The sequence below is a fragment of the Anguilla anguilla genome, chromosome 9 (genome assembly GCF_013347855.1).
Source record: "Anguilla anguilla isolate fAngAng1 chromosome 9, fAngAng1.pri, whole genome shotgun sequence".
Lineage (NCBI taxonomy): Eukaryota > Metazoa > Chordata > Actinopteri > Anguilliformes > Anguillidae > Anguilla > Anguilla anguilla.
Genome location: NC_049209.1, coordinates 6147440 through 6171774, shown reverse-complemented (window position 1 = coordinate 6171774; position 24335 = coordinate 6147440). Strand labels below are relative to the sequence as shown.

The 24335-nt window shown below is 42.1% G+C and overlaps 1 protein-coding gene across 1 annotated transcript in view; it reads right to left on the bottom strand.

The window, feature by feature from the left end:
• Window positions 1-621: 621 nt before the first annotated feature.
• The window catches only part of nrip1b (nuclear receptor interacting protein 1b), a 43383-nt gene continuing 19669 nt past the window's right edge, over window positions 622-24335 (bottom strand). The window contains exon 2 of the mRNA XM_035433881.1: window positions 622-8246. Coding sequence (XP_035289772.1) covers window positions 4463-7813 — 3351 coding nt within the window. The 5' untranslated portion in view covers window positions 7814-8246 and the 3' untranslated portion in view covers window positions 622-4462. The remainder of the gene's footprint in view (window positions 8247-24335) is intronic.

The following is a 24335-nucleotide window of genomic DNA, read 5'->3' as shown; positions in this document are numbered from 1 at the left end:
TACATGTAGGTCAGCTGAAGGCTTCATTGTTAGTTCCAAGTCAAACCTTCTACTGCTGCTGCCTTTCTGCACTGACCTACTAACAATGTAAAGGACTTGGTTTCACTCTATAATCAGTCCGCTCAGAACCTGCTGACTCAGTTTTATTTCTGAGGGACAGGGTAATGGGGCCTACATATGAAGTCTCTGTTCTCCTGTCTGAAGAGAAGACAACAGACACGTTTGTAGTTTTTACAGGATTGCAGAAATTAATGGAACTGGTTCAATCTTGTGTCACCATGCAACAGTAATTATATAATTTTGGAATAAATACAGTATATACATGAGAGAATACATATATATATATATATATATATATATATATGTATATATATATATGACACTATTTGATGGGAAACCAAGAGGAATTGTACTAATGTATTGATAATATCTATTATTAAAATATCAAATTAAATAAGGATGATATTGGAGTTTATGACATCTAAACGGGTACCAACTGTAAATGAATACAACGCAATACCATGTTTTTATTTTAGGCCTTCTTAAATGTTGTCATGTCTACTGAAGCTATATGTAACCATCAGCGAGGAGATGATGAATACAGACGAATGAGAACGTGGAAAGGAGACAACTCATATTTATTCAACTGTGCATTTTTAGTACTTTATTTAAAATCTGTGCAGGTGAACATCAAAATGAAAAACATAAAAAAAGAAATACATGTTTCAAGTTGCTGCATGTAAAGATTAGACCCTAGATTAGATCTTGCCACAGATGTCCGTCTTTAAAGCCTAATGCAGATGACAACACACTATGCTGCCCCCATCCTTCCTGAATTTTCACTGCACTGAATGTACCATACACAAACTGGTAAGTCTCATTTTATGCTGATAAAAAGAATAATAAATACAGATGTTCAATGCACGTTTGCTTTCAGAGTTTAAATATTTGCTCATCAGTCTATAAATCCAATTTAGCAACTGTTCATGTTTTAAGTAATGAGCGCTCAGTGATAAAAAGACCTATGTTAAGACTTTTACATTTTTCCCCACATTCAGAATTGATACACAGGGTCTTCCCATGCATCTGCATGCAACAGGCAGCAGTGTAGAGCATTAGACGTAACACAACATGTTGCCGAACAAAGATTATCATAAGCTTACAACATACAGACACATGCAAAAAAAAGAGCATTTCATCCTCGGTCATGTTATGTACATATCACACAATTTATATTGGTTTAGGGAATTGAAAACTAGTACATTATCTTTTTCTTAAACAATACAAAATAGCTATCTTTCATAAGGAAAGTACTATTTACACAAATATATATATATATATATAATTTATCTTTTTTTATTTTTAAAACCACTCTTTAAACCTTATTTAATATAAAGAACATTTACAAATAATATAGAAAAAAGAACAATGTCACGATTAAGACTTTAAAATGTAAGTGACTGGATGTTGCATGTGGCCTGCTGTTTCTGGAGTTAATGGGAAAAAAAATATAATGAACCATGTCAGGCAAATGCAGGTGTCAAGGTCATACTAAATTCTGCCACTTAATTATTTTTTATTTGCCAGTGTACTCTTGTTCATACTGTAACAATGGCTTTTTTTCCCCCTCATTTACAAAGGGGACCAGATCGGGGCTACATTATTCAATAACATTTAAATAACAGGAGGATCAAATGAAAATGTTGGACTAGGCCCTTATTTTGCTTTACATACAGATATTACCTTTCATATTGTCTTAAAAGGGTCAATAACAAGATGTTTCCTTCTACATAATGCACAGTGTACCTCAAGAGCCCTTTCACATATGGCATTCAAATTCTAGCCTAACACCTTCTTATGTACCATTTAGTTGGGGAAAAAAATGTGATAAATTTGTTCGGGTTTCATATTGTGCTATACATTTGCTAGATTCAATCAACATTTTTTCCTTTGATGAGCAAATACGTGCAAGTGTTATTTTCTTGATCAGATATCTTTTCATTTCATTTTGGTGATTGTTAAAATGGGCAAACTATATTTGTGAAGAACAACATTTACAATTATTAGCATGTCAAAGGACAAATTTCGATTGAACCCAGGGCATAGGTTCCGTATTGCACTACATTTCCCAACATGCAATTATGTAGCTCAGAACGGCAAACATTCTACAAGCTTATTGTGTTGGAGGATTGCCAAGGCTCAGAAACAAAGGAATCACAGCCAAAACATGCATTGTGCATGCCATCTACACATGCTATGGTCACATTACAACCCCACTGTCAGGAAGTAAAAGTTAGTGTAGTAGTGTGCAATTAACTACAAATGTCCTTCCACTGTACCTATTATTTATCACAGATTAATCCAGTGTATTCTTATAACAAGCATTCTAGAAATTACTTATTTGTAGCACAAAATTTAATTCAACAGTACAATATTAGTATTATTGTAAATGGAACTGTGGGAGTGTGTTCAGCAACCATGTCTTTTCCCCAATAGAGTTATCACAAAGTCTCAAATCCACCTTTATCACTGATCTTGCAAAGTGCAGACTACAGTACTTCCAGTTCAAAATACATTTGCTACACAATTCATTTGTACATCCACCCCTCTACTGGGATTCAAATGCATTGGATTCAGTATAGTTTCACAATGGTCACAGTATCTGAATTATGACCACCAGTGAAAGTGCATTCATATGCTGTTAGTACATCTGAAAGAGCTCTCAGGGTAAAGGCTAGAGTTTGAATGCCATAGACTTGCCCAAGTGTCCACACTCTGAGCACGAATGAAGGTGCATTCAAATTGGATGGTGAATGAGCTCTTCCACCGTCTTAAATGTCATTTTGTAAACTGTAGAAATGTCATTGTGTGTTTGGAAAACAATTCTTCACAATATAGCCAACAAAATAATAAATGCATTTTGAAAGCAAAAGGTCACAACACTGATATACAGGATCTCTCAAAACATGCCATAAAAACACCTTACAACACCAAGAGGTTATTCAGAAACTAAATAAAGAGTGATGTAATGTGCAAGGGGACTGTTAAACCAGTATTTAATATTGCTTAATTCAAACATTGCTGAATTAATATTAATAAACGGTCAACGTTGTCCCTTGATTGCCATTGGCACTGATTGTATCCCTGACCTTGTTTAAGCAGTCCATTCCTTGAATGCTGGACCCTGCAGATCTTAGATTTATCTTTTTCAGTTTTCAGTTTGCAACAGACTGACTCATGCTTGCAAATGAACAACAACTACAACCTCTGGGAAGTGGTGTCTGGAGCTTGTCAAATTACACTTCAATTACACTTCAAAAGCTCAAACTCTGGACTGAACCTCCCATTATACTCTTTGTGATATGTTTTCTGACTTTGGAAAAATTTGAATTCTGCACTGGACCCACTGATGAGATTGAAAGTCTGCAGACACTGCTGCCCTTCTACCACTGGAACTGCCCATTCCTGCCCTACATGGTGTTCACTGGTTTCAATGACAGTGAGGAGAAATCAATGATCCATGCATGATCTTTCCAGGCAGTTGACATTATTGAAGTATTGAAAAAACAGATGCAGACTACATCCATATTTTGTCAGGGTTAACTGTCTCGAATTGTTGGCCTTTTCACAGTGATTCCGCAATGCATAGTGTTAACGGGTCTCTCATATGGATGTGGTATTAATGATTTGCTGTCCCTCCCATTGCCTGACCTGTACCTTCAGTGAAAGTGTTTCACTGGGTGGTCAAATCAAATCATGTATTGTTTGGCCGTATATGGCAGGGGTTAATTAACAAATGCCACAGGGCTTGCAAGAGAGTTTGAAATGGCTTTGCACACTGCATGTATAGACTACTGAGTATGTCTCTCAGATTGTTAATGGGAAAACATGAAATACAAAGTATGATGATTTTAGAACTGCCTTTATGGAATAAGTTCAAACCACCCCCAATAACTGTATTAGACAAAATCTGAAAAGCTAAGAGACTAACATGCACTCACAGTACCCATCTACCTTATTTTCAAACATTACTGGAATGATTTAATTGATGTGGCAGCATGAAGCAGTTGAAGTAACACGTGGAGGTGTAAAGTGTAGGTGATGCTCACCAAATCTGGGGAACTAATTTTTTTAAATCCTCAAAAGCATTAAGATTTTGTACAGTTTCAGTTCGGACAAACTTAACCTTGTTTAAAGATAAGACGTAAGCCAGAGAAATATTAACAGATTATGTACAAAGGTAAACCATTTTTTTATACAAAATACACTTTGGGTTCCCAATGTTTTGTGAACAAGTCAGAACATGTTTTCACAATCTCCTTGCCTAAACTAGTTACTTCTTTGAAAACAAAACACAAAGTAATAAAATCAGTAAACTTGATAAAAACATACACAAACTGCAAAGGATGAAACAGTCTGGAAATGGCGTTCCCTTTCCTTGTCTTCATATTTACCAAAACTGTCATTTTTCCAGAGACCCGTTTAGTCGCTCGGTAACATGGCCGTGTGACTTGTCCTGCAGTGGGGAGTGATGTGTCCAGCTCAATCTGTGGTCAACATCCCCCCTGTCAGCCATCGGCTCCTCTTTCACCTTCATCCCACAAAGCTCTGCGTCGCCCCGCTCTCTGACCTCTTTTCGTAGGTGAGAATAACCTTTCTGGAGCATGTAGTACAGTATGGGGTTGGACTTAGTCAGACGTGGAGAGTCAGAGCAGGAGTCCTGTTTCTCCTCACCACTGATCAACCACCGGATGGGCCCCTCAGTCTCTCTCTTGACAGGAATGAGATTCAGTTTTGGAGACTCCTGACGTGCTATGTGGGAACCCCAGGGTGACCCTGGCATGCTGGTGCTTGCCAAGGCTGTGGTCACTGTTCTGAATTCAGCAGGGCCAACTCCCAGAGGATCAGGGTTCCAATGAGAGTTGATGACGTCATGATTGTAACCTGGTTTGTTTGTGACATTACCATTGGCCCTGTAGTTAGCCTGCATGGTGGAAGGGCTAGTGGAGGTTCTTGGATGAGAGAGATCCTTTAGACAGTTGTCAGAGAGGAGAAGCTGCTTCAGAACATTGAAACCCCGCCCATCTTGTGGAGGAGATGTGCTCTGGGGACACCTGATAGGAGCATGGGCCTCTGCAGGGCTCAACGGCTTCCTTTGTTCCGGTGTCCAAGGGATTGAAAAACTATGAGTGACATCCTGATGAGTAGGTCTGTCCACTGTTCGTAGATAAGGCTCACTAATCAAGTGATCCTCCAGTCCCATGCAGAGCTTTCTCTTTTTTGGAACAGATGGGCCTTGGTACTCCCCCCACTCTTCCTTCATGTTACTGGCATGTATATCCATCCGCGTGTCAGCTTGGAAGGTCCTTGGCCGCTGCTTTAAAAGCTGGCTGAGGAGACCATCTTTGGGGATGCCTTCTGTTGAAGGGGGTTCTGCTTTTACATCTCTCAAGGGAAGAGACACAGGTCTGAGTCTTTCACATCCCCTTTCTTCTATTTGACATCGTTCCGCCTCTTCATAACTGTTGGATAGATGACCCTCCTCTCTGGGTTCAGTCTTGATCTTAATGTCCAACAAGGGTCCACTGGGAGTATCATAGACCAGTGATTTGTCGACTTGCTTTTCGAAAGAGCCCTTAGTTGCTGTTTCATTCTGCTTGGCACTGGCTTTCTCCTTATTTGTGGGAGTCCCCAAAAGAAGCTGCAGAACTGTGCGCCTCTCCAGAAGATTCTCAATCTCTGATGCAGGAGGTGGTGACTCAGACACAAATGGAATGCAGTTGACATGGGATCCCTCTAAAACTGGGGTCCTGTCCCGTTGTATTGGAGCAGTGAGTCTCTCCAGCAACGTCATGGGCTTTTCCACCTGAAATTCAAGGCTATGTCTTTTGGTAGGAGACATTAGGGCTTTTGGTGAAGGGGAAGGAGATGTGATTGGTAATCCACATTGTGCTAAATTCTGTAGTAGTTTACTGGCGCTAAAAGCCGGCTCATGAATGTTATCACCTGAGCAGGACTTTGATTTGCACAAATCCAGGGGGCTAGACTGGATATGAGCAGAGGAATACAAACTGTATGGAGATGCAGTACCATTTATGTCCCGTCCATGGGATGATGTAGGCAAGGGATGAGGACTCATATCAGTGAGCCCAACTGGAGGACTCTGTGTCCTAGTTTCCTTACACACAGCAGTTGGGGTCAGTTGACCTGCAGGTGCGCTGTTGGGTTTAGTGGTTATGTCATGCTGTAAATCTGGATTATCTGCAGTTTTGTTTACCTTCTCATTATTTTTGTGATCCAGAAGCAACTGCATGAGGGTGACCTCATGATGGGATTTTAAGTCTGGGCTGTTTTTGAGCTGTCTGGACTCAATGACCTGCGACCCTGGAGTCTCTGGCTTCCACTTATTTATCAGGGACTCTGTAAGTTTGTCCAGAGATGTAGAGGAGGACACTGGCACCGAGCCACGGATCCGACTCTTCACAGAGAGGTCAATTGGAGAGCAGCTTGAGTATGAGCTTTCGACATCACTGCTGTCTTTGTTGAGGCTGTTCTCATGGTTGGAGTACTCACTGTCAGACAGCAGGGGTGATCCACGGCTGGGGAAGACACCGTAGTCTTCATCCAGGTGACCACTGCCGTTGATGGGCTTCTGTGGATTGTGGTGGTTCAAAAGGAGCAAGAGCAAGCTGCTGCAGTTCTGAGAGGGTCGTGTATTATGTTTGTCAAAGGGCCGTTTTTCCTTGTAAGGATGCGGAGTCCGTGGGGAGCTGACCGCCCTGCTCTGTCCTGGAATGAGGGTTGGGCTCTGTTTACTAGTGTCTAATGCCGGTGGCCGGAGTGTTCCCTTTTGGGCATTTAAGGAGCTTAACATGTCTGGGGCCATCTGAGGCTGGCCTATGTTGGGCAGCTTCTTATCCTGTGTTTTCTGTGTGGCTATAGCTGCCAGCCTCTCACTGGCAGATCGGGCAGATAATTGTGCTTTTAAGGCCTGCTCTCGGGAATACTGCTGCAGATGAGCTTCACTGGAGAGCAGCAGGGCCAGCTGACTACAAGCCACACTAGGTTTTGGAGACGGAGTCGGGCTAGACCTGATCTTCACCAGATTGGCCACGGCTTTCAGTCGTGCTGCACAGGAATCGGAGGTGGCTGGCTGGGCGGTGCTCGGCATCGCGTGGGGGGACTCTGAGAGTCTCTCCTGGCTGGACCGCCGGTGGTAAGGCACACTGTTATGGTTCTGCAGTTTGCTCTTCTTCATCAAGCCCTTCAGGCGACTGGAAGCAGTCTCATAGCATCGGAGATCCTCCTTGCCAGCACGGGTACTCTCTTTGACCTGGGCATCCTGCTCCTTCACATTCGGCGCAGTCTGCTGCGACATCGCCACACTCTGCAGTCGGGAGCTGAATGACTGGAGCAGGGATGCCAGCATGGTACTCTCAGCCTGAGGTGAGCCGTCTAGGGCTTCGGTGTGGCGATCTCTACTTTGCCCGTTGAGATTCCCGGCAGGTGCAGGCCCCCTCCGGCTCTCAGGCTCATTCCAGCCTTCAGAACGAAGCAGCCTGGCCTTTCTAAGGTGCTGTGTGGCTCCACTGGGAAGTGCATGCCTGTCTTCCTGTTTAATGCCATGACTTGGCTGCTGGTAGGCTCTCACGGCCTTGTTGCTCTGCTCTTGGTTGCTATGTCCCGCCTCAGATCTCCTTGTTGCCGTGGCCCCTGGCCCCCCTGCCACTGGATGCATTAGTAAACCTTCCAGATAAGTTAAAACAACAGAATCCTGGTGCGTCTCAGAGCCAGGCTCTTCCCCATGAGTCATGTTCAATTTTATTTTCCGTTCTATGGTTTTTAAGGTTTCTTGAAGAAATATGTAAATGCTCAGTTGTACAAAATTAACTTTCAATTGTAATAAATGAAAAAAATGGGCTTGGTTCTCTAATATTAAAGATGCCACAGAGTAAATCCTATTCCACTCCAAGGGTAAGAGTAATTTGATGTAGAAAATTCAAGCATAAGTAATGCCTTTAGAGGGCTATCCAGCTGGCATGCCTTGGTGCCAGCAAAACCTTGACAGTCCTCAGTAATTTTGAATGGACTTATTCCAGCAGCCAGTGAGGAGTCAGAAGGATTACATCAAGGCCCTGGCGATCCATTGGGATGGTAAATGTTTGGGATATCTATTTGGAGGACGTGGGGGCTCTGGGTTCCAGACTTCCAGACTTTCCCAACTTCAAGCCGGGGTAGATAGGGTCCTGAAAATACAAGAACAAAGCAAATTTAGTCACAGACTTCCAGAAGAATCCAGAAATTTCCTGCTTCACCCACCCTTGTGATATTCATAAGCTTATTTAAGATCACACTGCTCTATCCACCACACATTCATGCCTTTTCAACAGTTCCAACATTTAATAATTTCCCCATGATTCAATTATAAGAAACATTCTGAAAGCATTTTTATGAATATTGATTTTCATTCTGTGTAAGGTGGCAGCCCCCGTTAATGTAAGTATTTACAATTACTTGAGGATAGCAACGAAGCAAATTGACTTTACTTCAAGAAAACACCAAAAATGCTTGCTTAAGGGAAATCATAGCGATGCTATAGTGAGCACTGATTTTGAACAAGCAATGTAATTGGCTTAAAAAATGTTCCATTGTGGATGCAGCACACCGCATTAAAAATCTAGTTCCTGATTCCGCACCAAGAAGTTTGTTGATTTGTGTGTGTCAAGCTGACCGCTCTTGTTTCACATGCAAAGGATAATTTCTAAGGGTTAAGCCCACTCATGCTACGTCCCACATCTCAGTCACACCTCCCATTTGTCAAAAGCATACCAGGCAGCGCTGCATCAGGGAAAGGAAAAAAAGTGATTTTCTACATGTCAAGTTTAGCTCTAGCTTAAGCTTTAAGTGAAAAGACGGCTCAAGCAGGATGTACACACACTCACACACTGCACTGCGCTTTTAAGTTTGTCTAAAAGGAATGTCTCGTGAGCAAAGATAGACTGGTATTTTACAATCAGGCACGGCAGGAATAGAATCAAACTTTAATGTAACAATGACATGTGTTTTTTTATGGTTAACTTAATAATGGACACCTACAAAACAAGCAGTCCTACAAAGCCAACTCAGCTTTTCAGATATCAAGACCCCCAGCAGGTATTTAAAGAAACAAGCTGTAGAATTAAAGAAAAATGTGCTTACTGTGCTGCCTATTACATACAAATAATAGTCACATAGTTAAAATGATTAGGGCACCAGAATTTTCAACATGTGAAAAACAACACTCCTTTTGAAACAACTGCATTACATTGAGATGGACAGCAATTATTGCATCATGGTCTAAAAATATTCCAGTAAACTAGTGCAGCTATTGCAAAGAACTGCATTTACTGAAGTCTATGCCACACTTCAAAGGGTAAAACAGCAACAGATTCATGGTTATCCACTAGCCATGACACTGCACCAGACTGTTAAATCAATGAAGATAAATGACATCATAAGGATGATAACTACATCTGTGGAGCAGTGATGGCAGCTCCTGAAGCACAGCTAATAAAAAGCACGGCCCTGCCCTGCCGGTGCCTGGATCGTCTCAGTACAGGAAGCGCACGTTTGGCGTCACGTTGCATGGCAGTTTCTGAGCAGCCTGCAGATAAAAGTGCCATCAGGTCAAGCCCCCTCTGCCAAAGGCTCCTGCTCTGCAACCTGCACTTCTCTAAGCCTGTGTCAAGATGCCGGCAGACAGCAAACAGGCTGAGCCTGCCTTCAGCTTCAGTGGAAACTCTGCAGTTAACAAGGAGCAGCGTTGCATGCATAACTATTCTGTTCAGTGTATAAAAAATCCCTTATTTATTCCATATAGGCTATCAACCATAACATGATTCATTATTTAAGCAGGGTTTTGAGCATAAGTTTCTGGTTGTTAGATACGAATCACTGACAGAACACAGAGCTAGGACAGGATGACAGCCTTCAATATGTGTTTAAAAAAAAATTGCAAGGGTGAACTGAAATGCAAGGGTACAGATATATGTGTGTGGGGGATATATACGATATATGTGTGTTGAAGATATATAAGGTGTGTGGGGGATATATAGATATCTTCTTCGCCTGCCTTAAAGGTGCCTGCCTTGACTTGAATTAACCTGCCCTGACCACAAACTTGGAGTAGAAATGGCTTAATTGTCTGAATATTATGCAAATGTAGGCGAGAGCCAAAAGAGGTTGTCAGCTTTCAAGGTGAAAAGGTGAAGAAAAAAACAGTAAACTGCAGGAAAAACAGACACAATACACTTATTTACACTTCTCCTCAGGGGGGAAGAAAAAAAAAACATTAATTCTCAATGCTTAAAAGTGAATTTGTATACCTGATAGCCATAAGTAATTATTTCAGAACCTCTAACTATAATCTGGTGGAGTGGGTCTAGGTACGCATAAAGCTTCACCTTAAATATAAAAAAAAAAAACTTTAAAAAGGGTAATTTTGATCCAGCCTTTTCTCAAGATCAGCTGAGACCGATTCACACAATTTACAGGAAGCATGGCTCTGAGGTACAGATTCAATGAATACAAATGAGAATTGACCCGCCAGACCCTCTCCCCAGTCACCGAGACAGTCTGATCAAAGTCCTGACTGCGTCCAATGGTCATCTCAGAAGTGGCTGTCACCAGCCAACATCGACCTTTGCCATATCTGGCATTGGCGTGGGGGGGGACAGGTGCTCTGTCAGGCCATAATTCCACAGGGCAAGGATGTGCACCTCAAAGTGCAACCCTACCATCACAAATAATGCCAATGCCCGAAGCTGCCAGAGACTAGACCCTCTGTCTGTCAAGTACTCCACAGCCAAGGCCACATCCCAGGGGTTGACATACAGGTCAATTTTCAGTAGGCCAATGGTTTTTTTTTAAGTTACTGGCCCACATACTGAAACTACTGGCCCATTCTGAAACCACTAGGTTCTGACGCTGCCAATTTAGTATTGTCATTCAGGCAGGTCTAAATTATAATTCAGACAAAAACAACACTATTTCTATTCATTTAACTAAAAAAAAAAAACCCTTTCATTTTTCAACTGCTTATCATTTAAAAAAATATACAGAAATGTATGTATATTTATTCTCAGCAAGATAATGATCCAAAACACAAAAACAAGCTCACATCTGAATGGCTGAAAAGTCCTGACTTCAATCCATTAGAGATGCTGTGGCCATGAAATGAGCAGTTCATGCTCGAAAACCTGTCAATTTGTCTGAATTAAAGCAGTTCTGCAAAGAAGAGTGGGCTAAAATTACTCCACAGGGATGTGTAAGACTGATATCCAATTATGGGATGCGTTTGGTTGCAGTTATTGCTGCTAAAGGTGCTGCAATCAGTATTTAAGTTTAAGATCACAATTACTTTTTCACATGGGTGAAACAGGTGCTTGATAACTCTCATTAAATAAACGAGATAATTCAAAAAAACTTTCTTTTGAATTTTGTTTAAAGTTTTTTTTGATATTTTGATCTGAAACCATTCAGTGGGGCAAATATGCAGTCAATAGAGGAACTCAGGAAGGGGGCAAATTCTTTTTCATGGGACTGTAATTGCACAATTAGTGTGTAATCTCTATCTCACATGGTGTACTAAAGGTCAGGACAGGAGTTGTGTGCATCAGGATTAAATGAGCGCTGGTCTCGATCAGTGCTTGCCAGAGCGCCTGATGTTTGTGTTTTCTGACCGCAAGTACAACTAACAACCTCGCACATTTGTCTCAATTTCACGAAAAGCTAGCGTCCTCAGAAATTATGTCATTTTTAGAGGACAGATCACAGATCATAGTTAGGAAAGTTCCATTTTATGGTCATGTGAGCATAAGAATCTATCCAAAAACAAACCTAGGGAAGAACGTGAAAAAAACTGGCAAAACAGATTTTCTCTCAGATCTTCAGAGCAAGGGTCCACTAATCTTTCAAATTTCTCACGTAGAAAGAATATGATAATAAACATTTGCAGAGCTAATATGACAGTTCAAGCTGATGCAAAGTGATACAAAGACGATATATAGTGTTACATTTGTACTCCTGTTACAACTGTATGCAGACTCCAAACTTGGCAATTAAACTTCCACTAATGGCATGATCGTGCAATTTAAATAATTTCAGTACTTGCAGCATGTTTTCTTTATAAATTTGCTTTGGCATAGTATGTTTCTTCTCTTGTACCGTGTTTCCATGGTTGTGTTTTCTTTAGTATTTATTTTTGTATGCATTTTTGGAATTTGCATCGTTTCTTGGGGTTTTTCTATCCCCACTGGCAAAGCAGGGCCACTAAAAAACAAAAATTACTGGCCAGGAGCTCTGAGAAAATACTGTTGGGCCGGCAGGCATGTGGCAATGTCAAGCCCTGCATCCTTATAGATCAGTTAAATCTGGCCTGTCAAATTCCTGCCTAGTACTATTTAAGCCCTGCATGGCCTTTGTATGCCCCTTTGCAACTGCCATGTCTGAACTTTTAGGTATTTTGCACTAGGCTTGACTAACTGATTCAGGCAAACAGTGACATTGCATTCCATAAAAAAGCAGATTATGCAACTTCTGTTGTTCCTTGCAAAATTACTTTTGGTCACTTGTTTTTTTTTATACAATAGACACACCCACTATAAAAATGTGATGCCATGTCACGTACCGTTTCAAATGGTACAAGATATGGCATGTAACTCAAACAGTTGATAAAGTTAAAAGACAAACTGCTTGACTTCTACCACAAGCTTCAGTTGTGACCTCACTTGAGCATGCTGACTAAACAAAGACCTCGTTTAATTAGGGATAGTCAACAAATACGAATAATACCTAAGCCAGGATTATGTTTAGTTTCCTTGCTGTCTCCACCCACTAGGTCACTAAGCAGTAGTTCACTGCTATACCCAATGAGTGTGTGCTTCATTTCAGTTTGCTGTCCTTTGGGATGGATGGTTCAATATATACACATCCTTTGAGGGTTTTTAACAAGACTTAAAAAAAATGGTTCTCAAAAACCAGCAAATCAGAAAGCACAAGAAAAACTGCAACAGCTATGAAATATCACTATAGACGAAGCAACATCCCATTTTCTGTCAATAAAAAACACCCTTTGTTTTAGTAACAGCTTGGTGTTGATGTGAACAGTGTTTTGGAATGCAAAAAGGGGAAATGAGCATCAAGACATCGCCATTTTAAAAGGTATAAACAAACTGGATTTATAATGGCGCAGCCATGCTCACGCTCTACATCCCTCATGACAAATCCCATTATTCACAAGTAAAGCACTACACGACCTGACAGAAAATATGTGGCTATTACAAGATCTTGTGGTACAAATACTAAAAATGACCTGTCTGTGGTCTAAATCTGTCCTTTGGATGAGGAAGGTAATGCATTGCTTTTGAGCCTCTGCACTGCTGGCAATTACACATTATCTTTAATAAAATCAAGAAAGCATCCAAGGGAATTTAAAATGATTTTACAGACCACACTGGCTGAAAAAGAAGTAGCGTCGCCACAAGATCACGCTGTGCCTGCCTTCGAGTGTCCTTCCTTCACTTTGAGCCACTCGGTTAAAGAACATCCCAAACATTATCGGAAGCTGTTAGACACCTCGGAATGAACAGCACAGAGAAAAGGGATGATTCACGTGAAAAAAAGGGGGACCAGCCACAAATGGCTGGGATTTCATATCCAAAGCCAATCTTCCATCGTTCACATGAAAGGTACAAGATTAATTGCCCCAAAAATACTGGATAATAAATTACCTCCATTGCTCAGGAATTGTAATCCATTTAAGCTATTTAAAATGCATGATAAAAAAAAATGAAAAAGCTACAGGACCCACGATTAAAGTCAAGGTCATTCATGCAGGCTTTCGACTTGATGCAACAGCTGGCGTCCACACAAAGCTCTTGGTCTTAATAAAAAGTGACAAACCTGCCCTTGGTATATGTATTGCTAATATCCGAAAACTCTTGCTTAGCAGATGTGTCCAGTGCATTAATGGTGCGTCAAGGTTAGAGTTTAAAGGAGAGACAAGGGCTAAACATTATTAAATCACATAATCTGTATCCAGGTTTCAGTATTTACTGTACAGACTCAGTCGGGGAACTCACACTGCGCTACGATCATCCAGTCAATGCACAGCTTATATTTTCATGAATACATGTTGAAAGGAAGAAAACCTGACTAAAAAAAAACAAAAACAACTAAAGATATTTGGTAGAACTGAACTTCTTGAGAAGACAAATTCTGTCCACCTTGGATAAATCATTTTACTGCTGCTATTGTAAGAGCCATGCAAAATGCTATTGCACTACAATATTTATGAAATATCATTCAGTGTCATCATATATCAAGTACAACTGAAACAAAAAAAAAAACAATTTGATGCCAACAATGCACTACCAAAAACAAGCACGTGTGCCACACACACACAAAATCAAGGCCCAGACACTTCCACTGCACTAATCATTTTACCCACCAACTGCAACTATAAACTCTACAAGGGGGCACATCAACCTGACCTACATTCCCATAACTTAACCAAAGGTTCCCGAAGGCCAACACAATGCACAGCACAGACGCAAGCCCCACATCATTCCTGCGTATCCCAACAACGCAAATGTCACCGCCACCTCAGCAGAAGCAGAACTATGGGCACACACAAAGATCAGGTACCTCCCTAGAACCTTGTTAGAGGACGATGGGTTTGAACTTCAGGCCAGAGTGCTCCGTCTGAAAAGGCCGCAGAAGAGAATTTTAAATAAAGCACGGTCGAGATGGGATCTATCTGTGTGATCGGGGCCCTTGACAGGCTGATCCCACTCTCCTGCCTGCTGGTCATTCAATTCTCGGCCAGAACACATTGGGGAGTCAAAGACTGATAGATGTGAACAGATTAATCATTTGACCAATTTGGAGACTAACAGATGAGGAATTGCTTAACTTGCGTAAGGCAACATGACTCTGCACTTTCCAAATGTCCTCTAGAATGTCTCGGAACATTAGGATCTAGCCTGTTAGTGATGGTACGCCAAATGTAACTAAATGTTAGTGTTTGTCATAAATATTTGTGCAGTTGTGGAAAAACCCACCCAGAAGCCTTTTCCCGAAAAGGAAAAAATTCCCGTTAAAGGGTAATGTAAATGCACAAAGAGCACTTGATAAATGACAGGCCTTCACAATCTGAGGCCAAGGGTGAGTGCATCACAGTACTCATGTCGTACTTCTGGATATCCTTTTGGCTCCAACAGTTTAAAAGCTAAAAAGAAGGATTTGTCTGTCAGGATATGACAGTACAGTACATATTCACCCTTTGAAATGATAATTTTATGGCTTCGAGATCTTAATAGAGTTGCAGCAGTCACACATCAAACTGCACTAACCCCCCATTTATGAAGCCTTATATTTTGGCCTGCTTCTGACTACCATTTGACCACTGCACTTTTTTATTGTCTGAAAAAAGCCAGCCAGAAAAAGCCTGAGAACATGACACTGAAGATAATGGTGGATGTCAATTTGCTTTCCCAAGACAATGTAATAAACTGTTTTCAAAGCTAAACAGCACTTTGGACCAAACTCCAGAATACTGAATTAAAGAAAGACCTACTTTATTGGTTGCCCTTAGATTCGACTAGTCCGTGGACTTCTTCTGTTACACAATATCCTCAGGCTCAGTGTCACTGAGATTAACAAAAGTAATGCTTTTAGTAACGAGAAAAAACATGCTTACTTTACAGCTATTTAGCATTTTTTAACCATTGAAAAGGGCTAGGATAATCAATTTTATGCTTGTGCAAACAAACGGAACTACCAATAAACTATTGTCTACCTCAATGGCCAGTTTATGAACAAAGCATAAACTGAATGCATCCACAGGCTACAGCGTATAGCCTTGCAGATGAAAGTACCAAACCCTGAGAGTCTCATTAGCTTTAGATAGGGTTCATTTTGTTTACAGCCTGTCTGCAAGATAGATTTGCTACTGATCACATATGTCACAGGAGCCAGAACAAATCAATATGGATGCATTGTATGAAAATGGTATTTAAAAAAATAAATAAAATGATGATCCCATTTGAAGAAATACATGGAGCTTACCCTTTTGATGTATGTTCATGTAAGTTCCCCAACAAGGCTGCAAGGCCCTAAGAATCACCTCAGAAGCGTACGCATCCAATTCAATAATGTACAAAAAACAGACATGTATTCAAACATGTCGGAAACCCCCATCTTTGTAACACACAGAAAGCACACTGCTTTATGGGTCGTCATAATCTTTGAAAGATACTAAAAAGCACCTAGACACCTAAGCACCCACGACTGTAAGAGAATTAATTATTTGGTTGGACGTACCAGCTTTATTAAAGCTTCCCAGCAAAGTTGATTTACAGTATAAGTAAGGTAAACTACAATTCCTTTTTGCATTCTACAAGGCAGAAAAGTACATGGACTATGAAATAGTAAAATATTATTACAAAGCAACAATGTACAATATTTCCTGGGGACATTGATTGATCTGCTATCTGTGGCTTTCTTATAGTGGTATGAAAAATAATGCAGAAAACTCGTAAATTTAGGCTATAAGTTTTTCAGATGTTGAAAATGTTATACTGACAAAAATTTAATGAATGCTCCTGGTTAGTAAAGCACTTTACACAGAGCTACATAATACACTACAGTGTAAAGCTAAATCACTAGAACTATAAAACACTGAACACATAAAAACTGCAAATACAGGACGAGGCCTGGGCTTTGTCTAATGAAATGTCCCCTTTTAATATCTTTGAGAGCATCCTTTAAACCAAACTGACATTATTAATTGAATCTCTTTAATCAATTATATGCACTTAACCTACTAAGAGATAAAACGATTAAGTATAACCTTTCAGAGGAAACTTCGGCAGCATCATTCCAGTTGGCAGGTCTGTCCCGGAGCACAAGCCAACAAACACCACGGGACATCTCAACCCAATGACCTACGTTCCCCCGCCCCGCGCTGCACCGTGCCCAAATGCAGATACCAGGGTGACCGCGTCTGCTCTCGAGCTTACGCGGGACGCTGAGCCGTAACAAGTCACAGCTCACCACCCCTGAAACCTGTCTGCACCAAAGTCAAACCGGGGATCCCACAAAAAAGTTCCCGCCTGCTGTTTGCAGTCTGGATGGGCCGGGTGCAGGATAGGTGACGTGGGGGTATTTTTGCTCCCCTATTAAAAAAAAAAAAAAAAAAAAAAAAAAAAAAAAAAAAAAAGTTTCCGTAGCCAATATAGACGCAAAGGGAAATATGCATTCTTCAAAAGGGATGACGTTAGTAACCCTGTCTTACATGGTGATAACAGACCGAAAGACATTGTGGTTTCTCTCTGGTTCCTTACAGTACCGTTTCACACAAGTACTTCCTATGACAGTATAACTATAATGTTTTCCACTGCCATAAAACAGAAGCTGCCCAAAGATCACGCTGATTAAGTGAACTAAAGGAAGGACAGAAGAGGTACTCTTCTTTCAGATGTATTCTGAGAATGTTCATGTCCAGGTCAGCTTTTGCCCCCAAGTACAGATCACCCTCATGATATTGTATAAATAGCATTGCGACGAGGAGCTAGGTTTACAAACCTGGCTCTGCTTTCACTGCCACTGTCCACATGAAGTTTAGAAGATGATAGAATTAGACAACTACATTCCACAGCTCTGCAAGCTCTGTGAGATGACAAGGCCTGAATATTCCTTCATTAACCGCCCCCTTAAAAAATGACACGCTGATGACACACTTTAAAAAAATAAACAATAATTGATCCAGTACATACGTTGCACTAGGTTAATTAAAAATATATTTCCGCAATGATAATTAGAATAAAACTTAACCTTCCTATAGCAAGAACACTAAAGTTATACAGCAGAACAGAGGCCACGAGGGCCACAGTGAAGTAAACCTGGCATGTTTTCTGCATGTAATGCAAATACAGACCCAATGTGCAGCCTTACCTTTTTTTTTTCTCCTGAGCAGAGATGCCAAGTGCAGGTACAGTGTGGTAATCAATTTGCTCTACAGGCAGGAATGCAGGAATGCTCCACAGGAATACTAATGTGGCTCCCTCTCTCTCTCTCTCTCTCCCTCTCTCTCTCACTCCCTCCCTCCCTCTCTCCTATAGTTTGACACCCCTCCGTGCCCCAGTCGTGAACAATGCGAGGGGAGGGCAGACTGTCTTCTGCCCAGATAACTGCTGCCACTAATCAAGTCTACGTGTATCAGGGCATTGGGATTAGAGAGCTCATGCAGCTTGACTCAGAGGCTGAAAAGCAGCTACACACACAACAAGGTCAACAGTAAACCTTCAGTAACCCGGCCGTCCTTCTTTCTTGTTCTCTCCCTCTCCCTTTCACTCACACTCCCTCTTGCTGTCTCTCTACTTCTCTACAAACAATCTTACAGTCTCTCTCTCTCTCTCTCTCTCCCTCATGCATGGGGGTGGACCACTGGAGTGAACTAATTCATCAGATTTTACTGCTGATGGCTGTGTAGCTTCAGGATATTAAACAGCCTCCTAGAAGAGTAAAACCAGTAAGGTGGCATGGGGGAGGGGGTGGCCATAACAAACCCAAAAGGGATTATGGGAGATCATGACAAAACAAAACAAAGGTAAGTAAGTACTCTAGACAAGAATACAGGGACAAGCTCCTAATTGCCTTTCCTTGGAATGGTGGCAATTTAATACAGGAAACTGTCTTACTGGTGCCTTTCTTGACAAGTTTAGGACTGGAATGGTCAAACTGCTGATACAACACAAATAAGAAGGATATTAAATTCTCATTAAGAAAGTGGATAAACATTCTTTAATGTCTTGCCTATGCTTATTTGAAAAGACTATTTTAAAAGGCTTTTTAATGCTTTCCTTGTCTGTGTGAGGCAATCACACACAATACCACCGAGTCTTTTCTCTACTGTTGCTCAGTTACTTAGCACCTCATTCACATTAATTCTACATGCTCCCAAGTTCATTTGATTCAGTTTCAGTTCTTACACTTGCCGGAGGTACCGTGAAGTAAAATTCCTTGTTCACACATTAGCTGCCACGACAGTCAGGCAAAAGTGTGGAAGCACTGTCAGTGCAGAATTTGCACCGCCACAAATGTTTCGTTATGTACCCAACGAGTCCAATTACTTGCACAACCTGACAGTTTTTCACACAGCACGAATAAAGGGGTCTAGACTAATGCATTAGCTACAGTAATAGTCAGCTACTCCAGCAGACTGGAACCCAGGCTAGGACAGCAGACGAAAAAAAAAAAAAAAAACACATAGCTAAATGAAAAAGAACTTTAAAAAAGCACACTTGGAACTAATTCCCTCTGCTTCTGCTGACTATCACTAAACTGTAGCCTGAATACAGACAGGAGTGAGGAACTGTAACAAAACACCCAGGGGAGAAAAAAAAAAAAAAAAAGGTTGGGGATAATGCCAACAGCTCTACCCTTGACATACTGACATCAGGCTACTGTCATGTGACACTTTGTCATCTGCCACCTGGCAGGATCCCCACCTTCTCACGACCTCATCCTGCAGTGACCCGCACCGCTGAGCTTGCGCGAGGCCCCTCCCACCCCTCCGTGGGAAGGTCGAGCGGGTCACTGTGTCCTCATCTGTAATCCTCTGCCATTCGTCAGCAGCCGGGCTAGAGGAGGCAGGCTCGCTACACGGGGAGAATGCCCAATTAGGCAGCTGTCACACAAAGCAGACGCTGCAGAGCCATCCCTTGTTGAACGGAACGGCAGCTGCGGATGCCAATTACGCCAACGTTTTAACCCCTTCAGCCCACCAGGGAGTGGGGGGGGGGGGGGGGGGCAGCCAGCCTAGACAGTGGAGCTTGTTTTTTTGCGAGAAGGCGAACTTCACGGTTTTGTCATCGTTGCCATTTTTGCACCTTTCATGTGCATTGAAAACAAAATGCACCAGGAAACTGTGCTGTGCCGTTGCAGCCTGTCTCTCCCCCTGTTTTTCACCCACCGTGTCTCTGTGCCGTCTGGGGCCCAGAAAGAACTGGCTATAAAGTTCCAGAATTAGACAAGTTTAATCAGAGATAAATGAGACCCCGGAAGGCGGAAGGCGCTGACTGCGGGGCAGAATAATCTCGCCATTCTTAATTAAATGACCGAGGAAAAGCCGGTGCATTAAAAAAAAATGCGCCTGGGTTTCCTGCCTTTTTCCCCAGATGAGGGAAGCGGTTAATAAGAAAGCCTCGCACGGCCCTCTTTCAGCTGCGTTCAGCGCAAACGTGCGACAAAAAAGCCACGGAGGAATTCTCAAGGAAACTCAAAAAGGAGGAGGACCACAAGTACGGCTCGCAGAGCGACGGCCGTCAGCCTTGTGACAAGGGCAGACGCTGAGGTAATTCATAATGCCCTCATTCAGCTCCTTCTGCTAGCTGGAGCCTTATACTCCAGACATTGTTTTGAATGTTGGTGCACTTGAAACGGATGAAGCCTTTGAAATTAGGCTAATATCTTTAGCAAACTTTTTTCTTTCTTTTTTTCCCCCCCATTTTCCCCATCTGAGACTTCTTTTCACCCTAAAGGGCAAGTACAGGAAAAAGCTAGAGCCAACTAGAGATATCCTACCGCTGGCAAGGGGCAGCCTGTGGGCCCCTGGCATGCTTCTGTGAGGAGCTAATCCTGCAGTAACATAATGAACCCCACTTTAACCCACCATAGCTGGGATGCAGTCAGCTATGGGCTGTGGCTGCACACTCATTATCATAGCGAGCTACTGACGTGGCCCGTGTCTGTGCTATACTGCAGGGCCATGGTATGAAACCCGCACCAATAGGGAATGCACTTTTTACAACTGGATATTAAATGAAGCTAGGTACAGCAATTCACAATCCTCAAGGGTACAGATGCAGCGCCCAAAAAGAGTTTAAACCTGCAACCATATGACTTTAAGCCTACCCCCTTAAACTACACCGAACTACTGCCTTCATCCTATCAAGATGACAGAATGGGTACAAATGATCATGTGTGAACAGATACAATTTTACAGCGCGAGAAAATTAATTATTTACTTGAGTGGATGAATTGTTCGCCATTTGTCTCTGCTATGGATATGTACACAAAGGTCACTGTGGTCCACCCACACTTTAAATCCTGATTTTAGGGAAGTAGCATCTGAACTTGTATTGCAAGAGGAGCAATGGGGATTTATTCTGCAAATCCTGTCTGAGCAGAAAGTTGAGTGGAGACCGAAAATAGATACAAGTTTGACAGCTTGGGCTGGTGTTTTCTCTCACACTGCCATTTCACCTGAGGTACAAAAACGTCATGAATAATCCAACATTTCTCCACCATCAACTGAAAAGCCTACACTCTCCCAACCAACTATTTTGTAGAGCTGTTACATGAATGACCTAAAATAACTTTTGCCTGTCAAGAGAAACTGCAAGCACCGACCAAAGATACAACTGGTTTCTGCTATGCCCAAAACAGAGATTACAGACGGACAAAACAATGAATGCATTCTTATTCTCATTCTCTGCAGAACTACTGCCGAATGGTAATCTCAACCAAGGCAATTTTACCAAACATTTAATGCCAGTGCATGCATAATCCTGAGCAGTGAATCTGATTGAAACAGCTGAACTTGGCATTGTTACGTAGGTCTAAATATGTTTGGCAGCCTATCTAATAGCCCACCCTTGTTGATGTTAGAGGCCCTCTTGGCCTTTTTGTTTTGTTTAAATAATTACTTGTTGCGCTTTAAGGACTAATAATACAAGGAAGTGCGATACGACACTCTATGGCCATGATCCTAAGCAGGCAGGGTGGAAGGAGTTAGTCTATAGAGATTCTGCCTCTTTAAATAACTCTCTCTCTCTCTCTCTCTCTCTCTCTCTCTCTCACTCTCACTCTCACTCTCTCTCCACCCCCCCACCCCCCCCCCCCCCCATTTTTTCCGCTCATTGTGCATGCGCGTGTCAACTACAAAGCACTTTTCAAGCCTTTCGGCTTTGCTCAGTACATGTGTACCCAATAAGTAAGAGACATCATCATAGTTGTAAAAAAAAAAAAAAAGAAAAAAAAAAAAAAGCCTTAAATCCTTCGCCGAAGCAGAATTCTGAATATAAAGTATGGCGGCGGCGGCGGTGGAAGGAAGGCTGAGATTGTTGAGGGGTGCTAAAGGCTGCCTTTCCGTATGCGTGGGGCGGTGATGAATTTCACAGCATCTCCGAATCCCCCCCCCCCCCACCCCCCTCCCCGTTGTAGCTGAATGTCACGGGGCGAGAGCGTGTGACCTTGAGCCGCATCACTGGCACAGCCAGAGCCGCTCTGCCTGCAGGCATCCTTGAACTGGATCTGCAAGACAAAAAAACCTTCACACCCGCCTGATAGACATCTCAAATCTTCTCAAATGATTTTTTTTTAAATCTGCGCTGCTCTTATCTTAACCCCAGTGTGTGTGTGTGGGGGGGGGGGGGGGGGGGGGGGGGGGGGGGGGGGGGGGGGGGGGGGACAGGGAATTATCAGGATGCTGTATCTTTAACCTTACTACTGAGCCGATAGTCATGGCATTCCGAATGTCTGGCCAATACATTTTTAACCTCCTCGCAATGTCATTCGCTTTTTGGGGAGTGAGCGGCTTCAGCCCAAACTCCATGGAACATCCATGAAAATGGATGACACCATTATACGCCATTTCTGGGAAATTCACTGGGTTACAGGCCATTTTAAGGACCACAGGTCTTCAGAAAGGAAATCACGAGATCCACAATGTTTGAAGGTGGCTAAGTTTGCTGACAGACATCGCAGCTCCTCTGAGGACCAGTGGTCCTTTCATGGTGTGAGAATTAAAAAAAAAAATTACCGGAATATTACGCCTTCCTCTAACATTCATAATTATGGGAATCTCCGTAAAACTAGCTGACTAATAATTTGGCATTCACAACTGAATAGGTAGCAGGACTTCCTTCACAACAGGTTTACCCCGAGGGAATACTTTTTGAACTACAGAACCTGTAAAATGAAATTACTTCTGGCTTAGTGTGTTTATGTGCTGGATTATACACAAAAATAGCCTTTGTTAATGTCAAAGAATGCATTTCAATATTTATATTACACAGTGGTGTTGGGGGGAAAGGGTATAAGAAGTGGTATTGCTATGGTCGCAGTGTATTTTGATTATACACTGTGAACATTTTAATATTAATTCTGTAGACACAGGATCTCCTATTTGCCAATCTTGTGAGAGCCTAAATTAAAGCTGGTATGTGTCAAGCACAACCTGCACCATCCTTCCTAGCAACCATTTTGGTTATGATTATGGTTATATATTAGGTTAGCGTATTAAATCAAATCTCTCAAAGCAGTTTGATATAGTTAATTTGTACCAATTGATGTATTTTGGATTGACTTGTTAGACTGGTTACATTCGTGCCTATTTGGGGGAGTCGGTTTCTTCAAAGGGGTGGAGGTTGCATTATGTGCACAGGAATGCACACTCACTGATGAGTAGCAGGGAGAGCCCAGCAGAGTCAACTTGCTCAATGTGAGCTGCAGTTATGTGCTGTGCCATTATTCTGTTATATCTTGTACGGATGCATGCCTTGATTGCCTTCATGCTGGCTGACAGAGACAAAAGACAGTGAAAAGAGGGAAAAACTAAACAAAAAACTAATTTCCTGTTTGCTCACTTACTTCTATGTTCACGGTGAGACCGCATCATTGGAAATATGATCAATCCAATGCTGTTGATGAAGAATCACCCCTAAATGTGCAGACACATTTAGTAAACTATACTTTGGGTTGAACTACTCAGGATGTACAGCCAAAGCATTCAAAGGATAATTTGCAGTGTTTGGATCAGATTTACCCAGTACATTTCTGACCGGCATTTGCATTCCCAATCGGGGTAGTTTACAGATGGAGTGGATGTGCTGGAACTCTTACCGTGCGAGTGATGCCAGTTTCCCAGAGTCCCCAAGCCCTCCTCACGACTGTAATGTTATCACATGTCAGTTACCAGCCTCCCTGTGACCAGCTGTTCCCATCCTGCTCTCCAGAGACTGCTTCGCTCCTCAAAGGAGAGAGCGTTTCACCAGAACAGCAAGGGGAACTTTTAAAACATCCTCACCTCAGCTACTGATGTGTGTTCAAAGTTGTTATTATGGATATAAAAATGTTGGTGTAGCAGTAGGAGACAGGGTCTCAAGTCAGTCTCCATTTGCAGATTCTGGTGGGTGCTACTGTGTGCCCTCCTGTATTAACACTGACGGATATTTCTATTCCCAGAATGCTATTCTCTCTTTGCAGGCAAGATTCCCAAAGGGTGCTCCATT